General features: G+C 40.3%; 1 protein-coding gene across 19 annotated transcripts in view; it reads right to left on the bottom strand.

The window, feature by feature from the left end:
* cacna1ba (calcium channel, voltage-dependent, N type, alpha 1B subunit, a) overlaps nt 1-21541 on the bottom strand; it is a 129602-nt gene extending 108061 nt beyond the window's left edge. For 17 of the 19 annotated variants that reach the window (XM_047818816.1, XM_047818815.1, XM_047818819.1 and 14 more), the window contains exons 1-3: nt 20543-21540; nt 17671-17776; nt 16016-16155 (exon numbers count right to left, since the gene is read on the bottom strand). In XM_047818816.1, the coding sequence (XP_047674772.1) occupies nt 16016-16155; nt 17671-17776; nt 20543-20802 (506 nt within the window). In that variant the 5' untranslated portion in view covers nt 20803-21540. Of the gene's footprint in view, nt 1-16015; nt 16156-17670; nt 17777-20542 lie in introns of all 19 variants that reach the window. The other 2 variants (XM_047818817.1, XM_047818820.1) reach the window with 1 other exon arrangement.

Here is a 21541-nt window from a genome sequence, read left to right as displayed (position 1 = left end):
TTCTTCCCTTTCACCCAAGGCATGCTGGGACCTGGCATATATGTGGCTTGGAGTTTTCAGAAGGCTGACACCTACACAATACCTCTCCCAATTGGTGAAGGCCAACAATGTAAAAGTGGGTAATGTGAAACCAACCAATCATTCCACAGCACTTGGATTCCACCTAACTGTGGAATGGGACCTGGTGACTGGAACAGAATTGTGTGTGGGATAAAAAGTGGATGGATGTTATGGAAATACTGAATAGTGTTGCCACAACCGAGAATTTATCCAGCTTTGGGTCTCTTTACCTAAATCCACCGCGTCTATGTCCAGTGCTAGTTTATGCACATTCACCATTAAACCCTAACACGAATGGGTCCCCATGTTCTCCATCTGTATTTCCATCACCCACCATTACATTTCCATAACTAGATCCTACATCTACATCTCCTCCATTTTGATTCCCATTGCTGAGTAATCCATGTTTAATCCTGAGTAATCACATTCTGAATTACTGTTATTTCTCTTTTTTAATTTTTTTTTGTTTGTTTTTTTGTTTGTTTCAAAATCCAAGCGGAGATCATTGCAAAATCCTAATTTTTTCTTTGTCGGTGATTTATGTACTCTGTCGCTTAGTTGGTATTGTCAATGTTCGTTTCCATTTTCAATGTTCACTTCTAGTGATTTTTTTTTTTTCTGTTTTGTTTGGTTATCCCTGCATTTGGTTTGGGTTTTTTTCCTCCCCTTGGCAAATGACAACCACTCTCACTCACTCATCTTCTACCGCTTATCCGAACTTCTCGGGTCACGGGGAGCCTGTGCCTATCTCAGGCGTCATCGAGCATCGAGGCAGGATACACCCTGGACGGAGTGCCAACCCATCGCAGGGCACACACACACTCACACACTATGGACAATTTTCCAGAGATGCCAATCAACCTACCATGCATGTCTTTGGACCGGGGGAGGAAACCAGAGTACCCGGAGTAAACCCCGGAGGCACGGGGAGAACATGCAAACTCCACACACACAATCAAACCCCCAACCCTGGAGGTGTGAGGCAAGCGTGCTAACCACTAAGCCACCGTTCCCCCCCAACTGACAACCAGAGTCATTTATTTCTGAAGTCATGGCACAAGGCAGGAATCTACATTGTTTGGATTGCACTAATGATTTGGGTTAATAAAAGAAAAGCAATGAGTCACAAAGAAACTGGAAAGACAACACACTACAATAAAGTGTTGAACCATTGGCTCCGCCCTACTAACCACACAATCAAACCTTTACGTAATTTGTTAATATTTAACCAAATACCTCTTACCGTAAAACGTACCTCAGAGGTTTGGAGGTCTATTCTCCCCACTAGTACCTCAGACATTTGAAGGTCTATTCTCCCCACTAGTACCTCAGAGGTTTGGAGGTCTATTCTCCCCACTAGTACCTCAGACATTTGAAGGTCTATTCTCCCCACTAGTACCTCAGACTTTTGAAGGTCTATTCTCCCCACTAGTACCTCAGAGGTTTGGAAGTGTATTCTCCCCACTAGTACCTCAGACATTTGAAGGTCTATTCTCCCCACTAGTACCTCAGACATTTGAAGGTCTATTCTCCCCACTAGTACCTCAGAGGTTTGGAGGTCTATTCTCCCCACTAGTACCTCAGACATTTGAAGGTCTATTCTCCCCACTAGTACCTCAGACATTTGAAGGTCTATTCTCCCCACTAGTACCTCAGAGGTTTGGAAGTGTATTCTCCCCACTAGTACCTCAGACATTTGAAGGTCTATCCTACATACTAGTACCTCAGAGGTTTGGAGGTGTATTCTCCCCACTAGTACCTCAGACATTTTGAAAGTCTATTCTCCCCACTAGTACCTCAGAGGTTTGGAGGTGTATTCTCCCCACTAGTACCTCAGACATTTTGAAAGTCTATCCTACACACTAGTACCTCAGAGGTTTGGAGGTGTATTATCCCCACTAGTACCTCAGACATTTGAAGGTCTATCCTATATACTACCTCAGAGGTTTGGAGGTCTATTCTCCCCACTAGTACCTCAGACATTTGAAGGTCTATTCTCCCCACTAGTACCTCAGAGGCTTGGAGGTCTATTCTCCCCACTAGTACCTCAGACATTTTGAAAGTCTATCCTACATACTAGTACCTCAGAGGTTTGGAGGTCTATTCTCCCCACTAGTACCTCAGACATTTTCAGACATTTTAAAAGTCTATCCTACATACTAGTACCTCAGAGGTTTGGAGGTGTATTCTCCCCACTAGTACCTCAGACATTTTGAAAGTCTATCCTACACACTAGTACCCCACTAGTACCTCAGACATTTGAAGGTCTATCCTATATACTACCTCAGAGGTTTGGAGGTCTATTCTCCCCACTAGTACCTCAGACATTTGAAGGTCTATTCTCCCCACTAGTACCTCAGAGGCTTGGAGGTCTATTCTCTCCACTAGTACCTCAGACATTTTGAAAGTCTATCCTACATACTAGTACCTCAGAGGTTTGGAGGTCTATTCTCCCCACTAGTACCTCAGACATTTTCAGACATTTTAAAAGTCTATCCTACATACTAGTACCTCAGAGGTTTGGAGGTGTATTCTCCCCACTAGTACCTCAGACATTTTGAAAGTCTATCCTACACACTAGTACCTCAGAGGTTTGGAGGTGTATTCTCCCCACTAGTACCTCAGACATTTGGAGAATTATCCTCAATTCTTGTTACTCAGTTATGTGGAGGCTTATCCTCAACCTAGTGCTTCAGAAGTTTGGAGGTGTTTATCCTTACCACTAGTACCTTTCATGTTTGGAGGTTTATCCTCCCCTATACTACATCCCATGTTGGGAGATTTATCCTTAACAGAAGTAGTTCTATTTTTTAAAGGCCAATGCTCAACAGATGTACCTCCCATGTTTAGACCCCTATCCCCACTCATACCACTCATAGAAAGCCCATACGCACCACCTCTACCTCCAATTTTTGTATTATTCACATGCTATTCTCCAAGCTCACACAGCTCCTGTTTGGATTATGTGACTATGTTATCCAACCTTCCTTCTTGCTTCTGTAGCCACTGTTGTACTGAGTATGACGAAATGTTGTGGGATGAACATGAATTAAATGTTATAAAAGGTCCTTTGTAAAAATAAAATAAAATAAAATAAAATAAAGTAAATAGAACTGTGAAATGTCTAAGTTTGACATGATGAATACTGAATATAACTTTATTTATGATCTGCCTATTATCCTGCTTTCCATCAAACTGGAGGTTTTACCTTGGGATTTTGCATTGTACTATTTAATGTCATTTGATTAATTTTTTTTTTGTATCTAATATGTTTCCCAACAAAAGAAGCAGTGTAATTATTAAAAGACAGGCAGATGAGTTCATCCTATCAGAGCATGTTTCATGTAAACACCTTTCCTAGGGTTTGTATTAACTACAATGTGTGTCTCCACATGACATACTGTATATGTCTTCACATTAAATAAAATATAAACACATTATTTTCTCACGATCATTTATTTGCCTAGAAAATGTCTAAACTATTTGAACTTTAATTGGATCGACCTGCACTGCCATGTTAATTACTGAAGCCATAGTGATAGATCCCGAGGTCAAATGGTTTCCATTACATTTTCTTTTCTTTATTTCTCTTCTGAGAGCTGGCATGTTGCCACAGCATATTAAACATACATACCGAGAAAGATAAAGTAAGAATGCAACTTGGCTTGTTGTATCGTCCTAAGCGTAATTCACAGGTAATGTTACTGTATGTAGCCTGAATATTCAAAAACCAGGAAACTGACCAACACATGAACCCAAGAAGCTCCTTCAATGATTGATGAATTTCCCTTCCTTCCTTCCTTCCTTCCTTCCTTCCTTCCTTCCTTCTTTACTTCTTCCCTCCCTTTCTCCATTCCTTCCTTCCTTTCTTTCTTTCTTCCTTCCATCCATCCTTCCCTTTTGTCCTTCCTTCCTTCCATCTTCCCTCCCTCCCTTCCTTCCTTCCTTCCTTCCTTCTTTACCTCTTCCTTCCTTCTTTCTTTGTTTCTTTCTTTGTTTCTTTCTTTGTTTCTTTCTTTCTTTCCTTACTTCCTTACTTCCTTCTTTACTTTCTTTCTTTCTTTCTTTCTTCCTTCCTTTCTTTCTTTCTTTCTTTCTTTCTTTCTTCCTTCCTTTCTTTCTTTCTTTCTTTCTTTCTTTCTTTCTTTCTTTCTTTCTTTCTTTCTTTCTTTCTTTCTTTCTTACTTCTGTCCTTCCTTCCTTCCATCTTCCCTCCCTCTCTCCCTCCCTCCCTCCCTCCCTTCCTTCCTTCCTTCCGTGCATCATTCTTTAATCTTAAGATAAAAATCAAATAATATGACCAGGTATCATAAACAAAATCCTAACCAGAGAGGAAACCAAATCAGAGGTAAAGTAATTTCTCCAACAGTAAGAACACTGAACAAGAACAACCAGCATGCCTACATCATGTACACTTACAATACACTTAAACAAAGAAATGAATATTAAGTAACATATTACAGCTAAGTGTTCTGTTTCTTTTCACTAAGCTAGAAAATAGATCCTGAAGAATCCACGCTCACTTTATAGCATATCTGGAGAAAGGATAGCTAGCTCATGTTAGTTTGCCATCCGTTTGCCTTGTGCTAACAATACTGTAGTAACAGTTTAGTAACTGGAAAGACAAGAGGCGCGACACAAACACTGAAACATCCCACTGTGATTATACTCAATTTAATCACTCTTCACACTGAACCAATCAAATTCGTGGATCGGAACTAACTGTTGTATAAAATTTTGATATGAGGTCAGAACAGTCTTCTTCTTATGCATAATTCACTGAACATAGAGAAGGCTCGTGTCCTTACAAACTGTTCTAAGGTTTTGACATGACTGAAAATAAAGCAGCATCGAATAAGGAATTTGGGTAATAAAACTAAAATATCTAGTTGCTCGTCTTCTGCTGCCCATCTCGAGGCATCTAGAGATGTACAGTACCAGCTCCAGATGTGTTTTGTTTCATGAAGAGTCCATGTACTACATTTGGTCTTTGAGGACAACAACCTACGATTCGATACACAATTGTCGGACTGTATACGACTGTAGAAAGGACATCATTCATAAGAACACACTCTGGTGTTTATAACACTTCACATAAGTGGATTATTCACATAATCACACCCTTCAGTGTCACCCAAATGAGGATGAAGTTGCCTTTTGAGTCTGGTTACTCTCAAGGTTTTCTCCATCTTCCATCTAAGGGAGTTTTTCTTTGCCACAGTCGCCTCAGACATGCTCATTAAAGAGAAATACTAATACATTTAGATATAAGTCTAATATTAATCTTGAAACCTTTTGTACTATATTTCTTACACGACGATGCGATATGATAGGATACAATATGAGACGATATGATGCACAATATGACATAATACGATGCGATACGATATGATACGATGCGATGCGACGCAATGCGATGTGATATACACGACGATACACGATATAATCCGATTCGATATGATATAAAACAACACGATACGATACAATATGATATTTACAGATGTCCTTATAGAGCGACTTACATTTTATCCCATTTTTATACAACTGAGCAGTTGAGTGTTAAGGGCCTCGCTCAGGGGCCCAGGAGTGCAAGCTTGGTGGACGTAGGAATCGAACTCACAACCTTCCGATTGGTAGTCCAACAACTAGGGTACCACGTCCCCCATGATATGATACGACATGATGAATCCTGTTCACTGAATATCTAAATCAGCAAGCATAAGCATTTGCCTAAAGTATCAAATGAAGCCTTCATCTCAACTCCCATTATCTATTTGTTCTCCTGGTTGTTTATGACTGTGCACAGCCCCCACTGCATTTAGTCATGTGCAGTTGCTCCTAAGCCATTAGGCACAGATTGTGAGCTGCTTACTGGAAAAACTCGAGATTTATTCACACACTCAGTAAACAATTCAAAACCTCATGATAATGTGATTTTGTGTCTGGTGGCCTTGCTTGAAGTTATGCAATAATTTAATAACAGCTATCTTTATTTTAGGCCAAGATTAAATTAAAGCTAGGGAATAATGCTGTGTGAAAAGGGCTGTGTGAAAAACAAGAAGCCTTTAATTACCGGCTAAACTCTGGCAATTTTTCTAGCACCGCGGCCTGCGCCTGATCACGCTACAGATCATTAGCCTGGAATGTCAGGGACATTCTCATTAGGAAAGCAGCTAAGTAGAAGCATTTATTGTTTATCATTTATCTTTAAACTTTCTGTACAGTGATGCTAGAAGAAAAAAGTTGCTACTGCCATCACTTAGGAAAAAATTTGACAGCAAAGTAATGACACCTGCTTTAGATGCTGGCATCAGATGAGACGCTATATTTGAAACCACTGTTGCGTCAGTCAGCTTAATGATCGATTCTTCATCAGCGATCATTTGAAGACTTCGGCACGAAGGAATTCGTGTTGGGTCTTGTGATGAACTCCAAAAATATGCTGACCTCAGAATAGTTCCTCAGGAGCTCTTGGCTGCTTAATTCCACTCAACGACAAACGCTTGTAGAAGAGACAATTATTTACGCTTACATTATTTCCTATCCAGTGTCACCGAAATGAGGATGAGGTTCCCTTCTGAGGTTCCCTTCTTCCTCATATCATCTCAGGGAGTTTTTCCTCATCACCTTCGCCTCTGGCTTGATCATTAGGGATATATGTTAGAGATTAATGGTAACTTAATTTTAAACTTTAAACTTAAATCTTTTTTTTATTCTGTTTCTATACTTATGTAAAGCTGCTTTGAGACAATGTGAATTGTCTCAATAAAATATAATTGGCAAGAGACAGAGAGGCTATGCAAAATTACCCACAGGTGAGACTATATGCATAATTGCCCTGAAATACCCTGGTGCGTATCCCCGCTTCACACACAGTGTTTCCGTCCCTCAGACATGATCAGGATCAATAAATCACTTGAAGAGAGCACAAAATATTCCACAGTTCTGCTACAATCCGTCTCGATCCATCGATGCTCTTTTGGCATCCCGCATCTCAGTTCAACAGCACACACAATTCAACGAACACCACCTGCAAGCCAAAATATACAGTATATCACAGCCTTCCTTCAGTTGAGCTGACTCACACTTGGGTTCACTCGGAAAATGATCGCGTCCCTATCGAGACGACGGAGGCGGAGACGTGGTGGTGAAGCAGCGCCACCTACATTCAGGACAGTGTGTGGGTTGCTACAGTCACGAACTTGTTAATGCTAACGTGTACAAGATCGCATTTCAGGATGTTTCTAAAGTTTTAGGATTTTTCCCCAAATCCTATTACTTATTACGCTAAAGTTTTCTATAGAGGAGGTAAAGATTGTGTGTGTGTGGAGTTTGCATGTTCTCCCCTTGCCTCAGGGGTTTCCTCCGGGTACTCAGGTTTCCTCCCCCGGTCCAAAGACATGCATGGTAGGTTGATTGACATCTCTGGAAAATTGTCCGTAGTGTGTGAGTGTGTGAGTGAATGAGAGTGTGTGTGTGCCCTGTGATGGGTTGGCACTCCGTCCAGGGTGTATCCTGCCTTGCTGCCCGATGACGCCTGAGATAGGCACAGGCTCCCCGTGACCCGAGAAGTTCGGATAAAATAATTGGAAAAAATAAATAAAGGCTATGTCCGTACGTTAAACGTAGCTGTATCTCTGTATGAGCTGTATTAAAAATAATTAGTTATATTTAAATCTCACTTTCTCAGCTGCTCAAAGAACATAACACATTGCTTCAAAACCTTAATGTCCTTATTTACCAACTACAGCATCATTAATAACATCTATCATTTAGACTATTTTTCAACAGCTAGTCTGTTTCCTTCTTAACTGCATAATAACGTACAGTATTTTTATTTTTATAATGACTTCAGATCTGTACACTTTTCTTTTCTTTTCTAGCCCATGTTTTCCACGATTAATTGCTGGTAGTTGTTTTAAAGAGGGTCTCGATGCTGTAGAAAACCTCCTGCCCTGAGAGGCTTGAACAGCACTCAGGTAATTTCAATAATCTGAATGAGCCAGTTAGAGAATGTAGATAAGCTCCTGCACAACTGTCTGAATACAGATAACTTCCAGTGAATATCTACCTACTGACATTTCATTTTAACCGACTCAGCAAACTGTCCCTCAGGATAAGTTTTGGTCATAATTTTAGTGAAAGACAGAAGCAATGTGTTCTGTGAAAATTATAACCCCCACTACTGAGGCTTTCTGAATCAGAGCACAGAAAGATTTTTGTGGACCAGGAAGCGCACAACAGGACCAAACCTTTGGGAGGTGGTGTAAGTTTGGATGCACTTGAATTGTGCCACGAATGAATGTGAACGTTCTTTTTTTCAGTAAGAAAAGTACACACTTTGTGTGTTTTTGTAGAGTCCACAGCACATGTTATGATATGAGATAAACAGAAATCCACTGTGATTCAATAGTCTGGATTCAAGTGAGTCTGGATCCAAGGCAATGCTGCTTTGTGAACACCTGAACATCACCCCGATATGTGGTTCCTGCTCAATCTGTTGCCACAAAAATGTTTGTATGGGATATCTATGGGCCTTTTTACACCCGGTCACTTCATGTGTTGTCTCTGATCCGATAGCTATCTGATTTGTTAAAACTGTTCCATTTACATCAGGCCACATAAATGCGTCTCGGCAAATCGGATATCGATCCGATCTTTCTACTCCCGCCCAATATGCAAATATATTTTACCTCATTTCTGGGGTAATTGAAATGGAACACACTTTGGTGTATGTGGTTGCTACAAAAACAGCATTTACTGTTTGCCGCATTTTCGCTGGCGGCAGCAGTGCATTTTAAGACCCAACGAGACACCTGGGTGAAAGATTGGCGCCAGCGCTGGTGGGAAAACATGTTTGTTTCTGGCGCGATGCACGACTCGCGAGTCACCTGCGAGTGACGTACTTCCGTTTGGGAGGAGTATAGCGCTGACGTATGTGGCTTGAACAACCACATGCATTTACACCTGTCCAGTTTCATCTGAAATGCGTCCCAGACCACCTTCTGAAGGGGTTTGAGCGATCAGATTTATATCCGTCTCGAAACCGTTTCGGAGGGCATTTACACCTGGACTTTTTACCATCGGATAGCTATCTGATCACAGAAGATACATGAAGTGACCAGGTGTAAAAAACCCCTATATGCTGTAGATTCACAGTTTCCCTTCACTGGATCTAAGAGGTTCAAGCACTGTTTCAGTATGACAATGCCCCTGTGCACAAAAAAAACAAACTTGAAGATAAGTTATGAGAAGGTTGGAGTGGAAGAACTCGAGATTTCCACTGAAAAGCCCTGACTCTGACTCAACACCACTGAACCCCATTGGGATGAACTTGGACACTGACTGAACCCCAGACCTCCTCATCTAACATCAGTGTCTGATCACGGAGGCTCTTGTAGCTGAACACAAATCCCCACAGCCATGCTACAGAATCAGGTGGAAAAGCTTCCCAGAAAAAGGGCATGTTATTAAAAGAGTAAAATAAGTAACTGGATGTTCAACAAGTGTAATAGTCAGTTTTTCATCCTTATGTCCCAAAATAGAAATGTAATGTGTATAAGACAATACAGGATACTGCTGAGTGGATGGAGGTTGAGTGTGTGTCCTACTCAACACCAGGAGTGAACCTCGGCAGGTGAAGTGGCAGGGAATCCCATTTTACACGCCTGTGTGGAATGCAAAATTCCCCATCATTCAATTCCCACATCTCTTCACTCCATCTAATCCCTGAGCTCTAAAGTCTCTCTCTCTCTCTCTCTCTCTCTTCTCTTTTCCATTATACACACACTTCTGATCTCACACAAGTATAAACGCTACTCCCTCTCTCTCTCTCTCTCTCTCTCTCTCTCTCTTTACAAACTTATTCTGGCTGTAAAGGACTCAGGATGATTATCAGCACACATACTGTACGTATCGCACATCTTCCTCTCTTGTGTGACTTTACATCATTTCCAGCTCAAACTGTGTGACAGTATTATTCCGGCTGCAGCTGCAGAAAAAAGATGAAGGAAAACACACACACACACACACACACACACGCACGCACTATAGTATTGACAAGTAAAGGGCCATTGTGGGAGGCACAAAAGTACACTGTAAGACTACAAATTGGAAAGGAAAAAAGTGGAAGAACTGAGAGAGAGAAAGAAGGGATGGAGAAAGTGGGATTAGGAAATTGCTTTAGGAAGTGCAACTACTGCAAAATCTGTTTAGTGGAGCAGTGGTCAGGAAGCCTCGGCGTTTCGATTAGGACAGTCACAAGCAGTGACGCAGAAATGAGCTCTGTGATTTAACCCATTCGACTAGTAGGACCTCTTGCTGTCCTACAGTTATCTCTCTCTCTCTCTCTCTCTCTCTCTCTCTCTCATAATTACAAACATTGGTATCAACTTCACTATAACGATCTGTATTGAGAGAACGCTTTCCTTTACACATGAAAAAATGACAGAGCATAACAGAAAATATGGACTGAAGAAGCAGAAGCTTTAGGAGCCGATAGTTAAAGTCATTACAAAACACTACACTAATTCGAGCTCATGAATCTCATCACATGCTCTCCTATTTAAAAAAAAAACTTAACATGTCCATCTGGTTAGTGTAGAGTCCCCTCCTAGGTTCATCCAAGTCACAGCCTCAGAGCGTGTCTCTTTTGGCTAGCACATCCTAACACCACAAAACAGTGTTAAAAGTGGCAGCTAAAGCCTCCAGCAGGCTCCCACAGATGGTGTGTAAAGCTCCAGCTCGTTTCCTAAGGCTGCAGGAGCGGCAGCAGAATACATCGTGCCGCTTGCACTACGCCGCCTTCATCAACACAGCATGTTCTTTCACCGAGTTCTTGCAGGAACCTGTCCAAATCGCTCCATCTGAACTTAACGAATTTTAAATAAGAGGGCAAAAAAAAACCTTGGCTGATTTTACTCACTGCACTAAAACAGAGCTGCTCAGGTGTAGTTAATGGATTGCTGTGGATTTATGGACAGAAGGGAACAACCTTGGAAATTAGAAGAGAAAAAGCCATCAAAATAAAGATGCAAGGTTCAAAAGATTAGGCAGAAGATAAAATATCAGAGTGGAGAAGATGTGGAATAGCTTTCTGTACATTATAGAGTTCTGATATTAACATTTTTACTAGGAAATTTTTAGATGGATCTTTATGGATATCTAAATACACTCAAACATTTCCTCCTCGTTTTCTCTCCAACTTGCTCAACCTGCCAATTCCCACCTACTAGCCAGCTCTCTTCCGTCCTCCGCCAGCTACAAGCTGGGAATAGAGAAGGAGAAATGATTCCTGCAGAACACTTCTAGCCAGACATCGCATCTTTTCAAACTGCTGCTCATGTTTCGTCACAGCGCAGCGCAGCACTCTTCCCTCTTCCGCATACACGAACCAGCGGACGCCCCGATTGGCTAGTGATTTGACAGAAGGGCAACATTAATGTCATCCCACTACAAATCAGGGAGCTCAGCCAATTTTGCTACCTTGGCTTCCAGCCACAGATTGCTGTATCATTGCCCGGATTGAGTCGTGCCAATACATTTTTTTTAACTGTCCATGGCTAAATCATATGTCAATCACAGTGTGAGAGTCTGAGGGAAAAAAATTGAGTTGGATGCTAAAGGATGTACTACAAGGCGTTACAGGAAGCTGAGTAAACATGGATATTACTGAGTTTCTTATACGGTTTCATTTAATTGCATATTTATTATCTATTCTATTCTATTCTATTCTATTATTACTTTATTCTGTTTTATGCATTTGGATTGTTTCTATCTATTTAATACTATCTATTATTTTTGGCCTTTCCTGCCAACTGTTTTACTATCAATTGTAACTGTAGGCTTGTTGCCATGTTTTTTTGTTTTGTTTTGTTTTGTTTTGTTTTGTTTTGTTTTGTTTTGTTTGTGTTTTGTTTTGTTTTGTTTTGTTTTGTTTTGTTTGTTTTGTTTTGTTTTGTTTGTGTGTTTTGTTTTGTTTTGTTTTGTTTGTGTGTTTTGTTTTGTTTTGTTTGTTTTGTTTTGTTTGTGTGTTTTGTTTTGTTTGTTTGTTTTGTTTTGTTTGTTTGTTTTGTTTTGTTTGTGTGTTTTGTTTTGTTTTGTTTTGTTTTGTGTGTTTGGTTAGATGCTGTATTTGGCAAAAGTAGCAGGTAAGCTGTAATCTTTCATATTTATTTTTTGCCCTTTAAGAAGTCTTTGACCTGTCATAAAAATCACTTACACACACACACACACACACACACACACACACACACACACACACACACACACACAAACACACACACACACGATTAGAGTCTTCATGCAGATGAAACATCACCTCTGTTATATGAACTACAAACGACTGAGCACGTAGGAGCATCGTTAGGAGCAATCCACAAAACCATGAAATTGTTGTTCAAAACAACATCAACCCCAGCGTTGATCAATTACGCAGTATCTCCACACCACCTCCATCTCCACCTCCATCTCCACCACTTCCTCCACCTCCACCTCCCTCTATTTCACCCATTACATCCTCAACAGGAGAGAGGAATTGAAAGGAAACTGATCCTGTGAGAAGAATGCTAGTCTCAAGCTTTCGGTCTTTTAATATGAATTGAGTTGTGCTAATTTTTTTTCCAGAAATTGAGCGAGAGTGAGAGAAGGAGAGAGAGAGAGAGAGAGAGAGAGAGAGAGAGAGAGAGAGAGAGAGAGAGAGAGAGAGAGAGAGAGAGAGAGAAAGGCAAAGTGCTGGTGGAAATGCAAAGCCATAAGAGAAGTGGTGTCATGAATCCTTTCACTCTGGTTTGGTTCAATACTGTATTGATCAGGGTGTGAGCACAGCGAGTCAGACCTATTGTCTCATTAGCAAACATCTTTCTGGAGGAGTATTAAAGCACAGAGAATGACTAAATGAGCTGTGTGTTAGCTCCTTGTTGCACTGCATGGCTAATTACTTCATTAGCTGATTATAAATTTCAAACCGAACAAGTTTTATACTCACTGTCCTGTCGATATGTATGTTGATGTACAGAAACGATGCTGAAATAGTGAGAAGGTTTGGTTATATAACTTACTTTGTACCCCAGGAAATTTGATTGGTCACACGGTGTTGACTGATTTTCTATATAAGAAGCTCTCGGTAGTAGTGACGTCTACCAGAGGACAAGAAAAATGAAATTTGTGCCTGTTTGTTTGTGTCCATGTTCAGCATCGTATGTCTTTATGTCCCGGTCCACAGTGTGTTTTATTTTGCAGCTCATATGAAAGTAGACACTTTTTCACACCTATTCATTCATTCATTCATTCATTTATTCATTCATTTTCTACCGCTTATCCGAACTTCTCGGGTCACGGGGAGCCTGTGCCTATCTCAGGCGTCATCGGACATCAAGGCAGGATACACCCTGGACGGAGTGACAACCCATCTCAGGGCACACACTCTCATTCACTCACACACTACGGACAATTTTCCAGAGATGACAATCAACCTACCATGCATGTCTTTGGACCAGGGGGAGGAAACCAGAGTACCCGGAGGAAACCCCCGAGGCACGGGGAGAACATGCAAACTCCACACACACACAATCTTTACCTCCTCTATAGAAAACTTTAGCGTAATAAGTAATAGGATTTGGGGAAAAATCCTAAAACTTTAGAAACATCCTGAAATGCGATCTTGTACACGTTAGCCCCCAACCCTGGAGGTGTGAGGCGAACGTGCTAACCACTAAGCCACCGTGAAAAACGGTTAATACACCTGTTAAAATACATTACTGTATTTAAAATAATAAAACTGACATAGATGTGTGTATTTCTCAATATGGTGATATTTCTATGATGAATGTTTATTTAGTATTTTTTATTTTTCTCCATTGTTAGTGATGTAACAGTAACAGAAAAGAAGCTGTTGGTTTATCTGACACATAATAATGTGTACTTCCAGTTTCTCAAGAACATGACAAGCGCTGTTTGTTTCTAGCTAAAGTAGTTTATAGCTGCTTTAACGCAAGTGATAAAAGAAATGAACATTTTTCGCACAACATTAAACGTAACAATAAACGGATAAAAAGCATCATATCCTTTGTATATACATATTGTTGGAAACTGCTGTGGTATAAGAAGAATAAAATCTGCAGTTATTGGAAAATAATCTTCTACTATTGGGCCGTCAGACCGCTCGGTCATTACTTATTGTCTTAAAACAGCACGACATGTCACGATACATTCTGTGCCCACTTTGTTACATTTCCAAAAGCTTTTACTTTAACTCACAGAGATTTGCCCACACAGCGCTGTTACTTAATGCCTCCATTTGTCTCTCGTAGAAGAAAGGAAAAAAAAAATGCTGTCTAATCAATCATATCATTCTTTTACCAAAATGTCACTGCATAACACAAACATGTTATGATTTTGTTAATGGGGTTCTGATCTGAAATTTCTTTCAAACACCGTCATCACTACCGTCATCTTTGTTGCAACGAAGCCATCATAATCTCACTTGGACGTGGCGCCAGAAAGCAGGGCGGTGTTTCACACCACCGTACGGTAATTACTCAGTAGTTATCAATCCCCTGTCCACACTGCTGAATCACTAACTGTAGAAGTGTAGCTCCTGCTCCAGTCATCACTTCCTGCTAAGACAGTAAGGGCTGCGAACAGTGCGACGCCACGCTGACGGACGTCTGACAGGCTGTCGGTCCTGATTTATTAATACAAAATCCACATATCGATATTGCAATAAAAGATCCCACATTTCTGAGTGTATCACCGAACACAACTCTGGTTTTAAGTCATAAGTTTGTTCATTAGCGTCATTAAGTACATACTGTGTATCATGGCAAAGAGTTTTTTTTTTTTTTTTTGCAATATCATCCTCTTAAGTGTATCAATAGGTGAAAACTGCATTGACTCATCGCCTCCCACTGTACCTCCATCTTCCACCTTTTGCACTTCAGCTGTTGCTACATAATATATTACACTAGCTTCTTCTGCTTGGTAAATAATACAAAGAAAGATGCTTTTCTGTATCCTGCAGCACATGGCCCTTTCCCTTCGCCAGAACAGACGCTGCTCCCGCTAAATCTGTTTATTGCTCTGAGGTGGCAGGATGATGTAAACCCTGGTGGACGGGCCGAATAAATCTGCCAGCCATTAGTGAAAGTGAGCCAGGACCCTCCCAAGTGGAGGCTTTAACCATGCAGGGATGAGCTCTGACGCAAGACTATCTTGTCACTGCTCGCTCCCCCAGGACGACTCTACAACCCCGGGCTGCGTCAGCTAACACGGGCTAACTTTGCTCTTTCCCAGTCTGCACAAGCAACCACTCTGGATGTGATGCAAAATGTTCCTGCTTCCACTACTGTAGTTGCCCTTCTTTCTGCTCTGAAACAACACCCTACAGGCTGCAGAAAGAATTTTATTGTTCAGAAATTTTGTACAGAATTGAGCTGATACACATTATGCAGACAAGGAAGGTGCAGTGGTTCTGTGCAGGTTCTTCGATGTTTTGATGACATTTTAAAAATAGTCAAAGACCTCTAATAATATATAATTTTTCAGACGTTAGAATTTTTTTAAATATTATTATTATTCACAATATTGCCTTGCAACACATTCAGCTAGTTCCAGGTTTTTCAAGCTTGTTTAAATTTTCTGGAGAGAAAAATCGGCTCATTCCCTCAGAAGAAACAGAGATCTTCATTACCAACTCCTTTTTTTTTTTTCACATCCGAACAGAATATGGTCAGTTTCATGGAAAGCGAAGGCTTGTTAATGTTTTCAGTTTTGCCTGACAGGAAGCAGCAGGCTTTAGAGATTGCTCACCGCTCCTTTAATGAGTAATCTCTCCATGCAAAAGTAAGCAGTGACAGGCTGCGTGAGCGTCCTTTTTCAAAGTGCTGACACAATGGTGTTAGGATGGCACTGTGTCACTGTATCATCGAGCATAAAGTTAGAAAATCTGTCGACTCACCCCGTCAGCACAACGACGAAATCCATCACGTTCCAGCCGTTACGGAGGTAGGAGCCTTTATGAAAAGCAAAGCCAAGTGCAATGATCTTAATCCCAGCCTCAAAGCAAAATATGCCAATAAAATAGGGCTCTGTGTCATCCTGTGAGAAAGAAATGAAAAGTCAAGAGGTGAAATAGAAGAATAGAAGATTTTATAGAAACTAAGGGCATCCTATATGAAATGACAATGAAAAATCAACAATACGTTCAGATAAACAGTCTATTTCTGAGAAAACCATCTTATCGTGATAACTAAAACTGGACCTCATTTCTAAGCCTTTTAGTAAAATCTGGAAAACTAAACATAAATTTTTTCCAGGAAACATTTTCATTTTCTTTTTCACTCACAAATGATCAAGTGACAGTTGATTCCCACACAACTCTATAACGGAAACCATAAAACTCTATAAAGTTGAAGAGCTGAAATTAGGGCACGGAGGTGAAAGTCTCACTCCGAAACATGGCATAAGTCATAAATTATCTTCCAATAATGTAGCTCAACCACTGCAGCGACTCAGCTACATTAGACAAACAGTAACTCATCTTATTTTCATAGGGTGCCATTACTTTTGATCTTGTTCTTTATAATAAACCATCAGGTGAACTCGGAAGCAACTGGAAAGGCCACCGACTGAGTAAGTGGCATCTTGTTTTCGTAATTGCCTTGCCTTTGGTGCCTGAGACCCCCGCCTGAGCGTCATGGCTAGGAACATTTACCGCTTTTAATGTCGTGACGTCGTGGGAGAGTTTCAAAGGTAATGGGAAGGGTTTGGATTAAAATACAGGGGGTATGAATGGGAGTTTGATCCTGGTCGATTTACAAAGCAGCACTGAGGAGAGCCTTGCAGCTACATGACACACAGACACACACCCTGCTGAGGTGATGCTCACAAAAGAAGATTTCAAAGGTCTTACCCGGGGCACAGACATGCACTGCTGCAGGAGACTTGGATCATTAATAACCTTTCCTTTTTTTATAGATATATCAATTAGGCATTATGACTTTTTGATGTTTAGTAAAGAAAAAAATAACTTTTTATTAATAACTGGTACACATTTATTATCAATGCCTTTTTATTTTGTATTACCTCTACAGTAGGAGATAGCCAAGCTTGCTATTTTAGCGAATCTACACTGAACTTAGTAAGGTTCACTAAGAGACTAGCTAAGAATATTCGGTTCTAGCTCATAATTATATATTTTGTAAACCGGTAGTCAGGACAAATCTTGAAATATCTAACGTTAGGAAACATGTAGATAAAGTCTTTAGCAAGCATGCTAACCTGAGGCTGTAATTAAAACTAGCTATGTATGCTAGAAATTCAGCTCACATCCAGCTAATTTATACTGTGTAATTATAAACAGTAGCCAATTCTCTAGCATCCTTAGCTAAAACTGTAGCCGTTTTTGCTAGCAAATGATAGCATTTGTGAATAAAACGGGTAAAATTCGATCTGTTTTGGGGGTACAAATTTTTGGCATATTGTTAGCTACTGATGGAAACTATTAGAGGATAGGTTTTGAGTTTAGTTATGATTTAATCTGGTTCTACATGGTTAAAAAAAAGTCAGTCAAAGTCAGAAAGACCATTTATAGAGAAACACGGAGACACTCACCAGGCGCTCGGACATTGGGGTTTTATCATCCGCAGGTAAATGCTGCTCCAAAGCCAGGACAATGCAGTTGGCTATGATGGTGGCGAGGATCATGTACTCAAATGGAGTAAGAAAGTCAAGAGCGTAATACATGACTTGAATGCACATGCAGGTAGCAAGCAGTTTTGGGAAAAGGAAAAGCGTTGTAGTGATTGTAGATCAGTGTGATGGTCATTATTATATAATTTTTATTCTACACAGATGATATATATTGGATATCTGCTTTATCTCAGTTATGTGCCTTGCAGTGTCATTGCAGCTATTATCACACGCTCATTAGACATGGCTTAGACAACAGGAATTGAGAGCTGACTGTTTTAATGGTCGTCTTTGGTCATTCCACACCAGTGTCTATGGAAGGGATGGAAAATATGACAATGTGAGACTTATAACACAATGTTATAATATAATTTTATGATCCATCTTATAGCTAGCATCATCTGTGAGTGCTTCTAAAACTCAGCTGTTACATTGTACTTGATTAGATGTTAAAATCTATTTTTAAATACAGCATCATTAGATATTCTTCTTATACTTAAAGAATAAAGGCTGAGAAATCCACTAGAGTCAGTACATTTTTTTTAGCTGTGGTGAAATTATGTATACTGATAGTTGTCAGTTTTTTTTCATATATTTAATTTTTTTTTACTAATTTATTCGTTTATTTGTTGATTTTTTGATTTATAAAATTAATATTTAAGATTAGCACAATTGTACTCGATTTTTGTGCTTTTTTAAAATTTTGTTTTGTTTTTTGTTTCAGCAAAAGATCAACAAAACCTAATATTGTAAAAATATACAATATTTAATATTATCATTTATAATATTATCACCTTTTTTTGCTGTTTTTTAATCAAATTTTAATTTTAAAACGTATTTTAATGCTATAATTAATATTATAATTCTATTATTATACTATTAATATAATACATTATAACAAGATCATTTCATATGAATATAGGAATATTTTAAAGGTATGAGCGCCGAACCCACCCCTTTAATTTTTTTATTATTTTTAATGTGAGAAGTGAGAAGTATGCCTGAACAACTTTTATCTTAATGCAAATATTTGAATAAGAACGTCTAAAAATCTCACTATTATATAATATTCCTAATAAAGTAAAAAATTGTGACTAGCCTACATTACTGAGCATGAGCACTAAAGATGTGGCCATGTGAATTGCTTGTGTGCCACCCACGATAAAAATGGTTCCAGATTTGTTTTTTATTGGCCAATTGCTCGCAACTTCCTTGCATTTCTGGCCACATGGAACGAGCGTCAATTTCAACACCTTGGAAAGCTCCAGATTGGAAATGCAGACAAAGGATTACATAAGAGATTGTGAATCTTTAAAAAAAAATATTTTAAATATGAAGTTCCTCAAGACCATTTTACTGAATCATACATAAGCCACACTACTGATTCCCGTCCAGTCTTCTTTAGAGTTGTATAAAATGCTGCAGGTTGACGAGCTGTTGTCTCTTCCTGTGTGAAACTCGGCCCAGCAGCAGGGTAGAGAGTGGTAGCGATGTCTTGGTGCGATTAATAGCTGCATTTTAGGCACTCATTGCTGCTGTTCCCATGGGGAAATGTGAGCGGGTAATTTGGACAGCCTAATGCAAGAGCTGCTCTGGTTGCTAGGAGCGACCGGGAGGTTCGCAGCATCCTAAAGGATCAATAGTGCATCAGCTGGAGAAGGAATATGGAGACGTACTTGGAAAAGGATTATGCAGAGGACAGGAGCAGGAGAGGAACCTTGTGTTGCATTTAGCTCTCGTTTGTCTGATGTGTTAAGCTACAAAAGAAGGTGCTCGGCATATCCATCTGCGCTCGGTCGAAGAGAAATGCCCTGCTACTTCCACTGATCTACTCGAACCCTTTCTTTTTCCACTTAATCCAGTGTAATCTACACTGTCAGCTCACGCTTGTGTCTACCCTGGGCTTTTCATTCCTTCTTCTTTCCTACTGCTTCTTCTCTTGCTATTTGTAAAAAGGGTTTTGAAACATTCGGGGTGTGGTCACTTTTGAAATATCCCTCTTCACCCGAAATCCACCCACGTCTATTACTTCTATGCTATTCATGCAGATGTAATGAATCACATCTAGGTTGTGTTGATATGATGCAGGTATTAATTACAGAGCCGTGCAGAGAGCAATTATATGCTATAATGTCATTATACAGTAATTCTTTTTATGCCAAGAAACAATCTGATGTTCTATTGTCATTTTGATGTCATTAACTAGGTGATGCTATGACTTTTTTTCTAAAAGAAAACCCTGGAACGTCACTGGTTTTAAATCCCTTACCAGTGTACAGAGCAACGTTTCGCAAATAATTCTTTGTGAAAATTTTTTAAGAATCTAATGTTCCAAGAATCATTATCATTCCAGGTGGTCACTTTTTACTCTTGAACTTGATTTTTTAGCACTTCTAATCTCTTAGAAAGAAGTTTTTCTCAAGGGACTGGACAGCCAATCAGCCTGTGACTTGCAACCAAGTAGTGAAGAAGACTCAATAGCGATAGATCAGTGGTGCTGGGTTGTGGACCTACGACTTGCTGATCAGTAGCCCAAAGCCTTAATCACTCAGGACAATCTGATTGATTCTACATTCTACATAAAATCTTTATCAAAACCTATTATTTTTCTAATTTATTCCTCTTTTTTTTGTTCACCTGTAGGTTTCTATAATCCCCCCCCACACACACACACACGTGTTAAAGATAAAAGAGTATAAATAATCAAACAAACAAAATATTGCGTTTTTGGTTATTTACACGTGTTCATATAAGAGCCATGCGACATGCGTAAAAGGACGCGCGTAAAGGATATGGCCACTCGGTGACTCTCTTGGCGTACTTCCGAATCACGTTATCCTCGCTGAAGATGAAGAGAGAGCGGTTGACTGTGAGGCAGTTCTGTTTGACAGGGATGGGGTTGTAGATGGCCATGGTACGGGCTCGCTGGGCCATGGTCTGTTTGTAGACCCTGGGGGCACCCGGGGGGCCCTGCTGCCTGCTCGGCACTCGGCCCGCAGCCGACGGAGAGCCGCCTGCATACCGGACCGGCAGGTCGTCTTCGAAACGGGCCATTGTAGAAACGCACAGGTCTGACCGCAGGAATGAGACTCGGTATCAGACTGGGCATGCAGAAGGAGCATCACAACGCGCAGTGTATTCCCAGCCACGAGGTTGCATCAGGATGAGGTACAGCTACAGCATCCGACAGAGCAGCCCATTCAGCAAGCATCAGTCAGGAGAGAGGAGGGAGGAAAAGGCCCTGGTATTAATCCGCCCAAAAAACCTCTGTGCGCATCTCTTCTCTTACATCCATAAACGCGTAAAAAAAAAAAAAACAAGAGTGTACAGATGCGTCTGAAGTTTATCTTCGCATGTTGCACGATCCTTTAACAAAAATGTGCTTGGTTTTCATTTCTCCCAAAGCTTAACTTGGTGTCAAACTGCACAAAAGCAAGCAAGCATGCACGTCCCCGATTGTGTTACTGTCTCGGAGTGGATTGCAGACGAGACCCAGTCGACACCTCTGATTTTTTTTCTTCTTCTTCTTTCTTCAAGATCTCGTTTCTGTACTGTTTGGAGATGCTTGGAGATGGGTGGAGAGGAGAGGGTGCTTCAGGTTCAGACTTCGGTCTTTTCTTCCAGTATTGATGCTCCAGTGCTGCAGCATGCAGGCTGCAAAACCACCCAAATATGATTTCCTTTTGAAAGAAATATTATAAATAACAGAGCCCGACACTTTTAAGCTCCGGCTGAAGGGGGAAACTGGAGCTCGTTGATGCAGCCGCTGCTGGTTCCCGAGCGCGTCACGTGA

The sequence above is a fragment of the Tachysurus fulvidraco genome, chromosome 9 (assembly GCF_022655615.1).
Source record: "Tachysurus fulvidraco isolate hzauxx_2018 chromosome 9, HZAU_PFXX_2.0, whole genome shotgun sequence".
In the NCBI taxonomy this organism is placed as follows: Eukaryota; Metazoa; Chordata; class Actinopteri; order Siluriformes; family Bagridae; genus Tachysurus; species Tachysurus fulvidraco.
The sequence above is the reverse complement of the archived record's forward strand: the minus strand, read 5'-3'. Positions and strand labels throughout refer to the sequence as shown.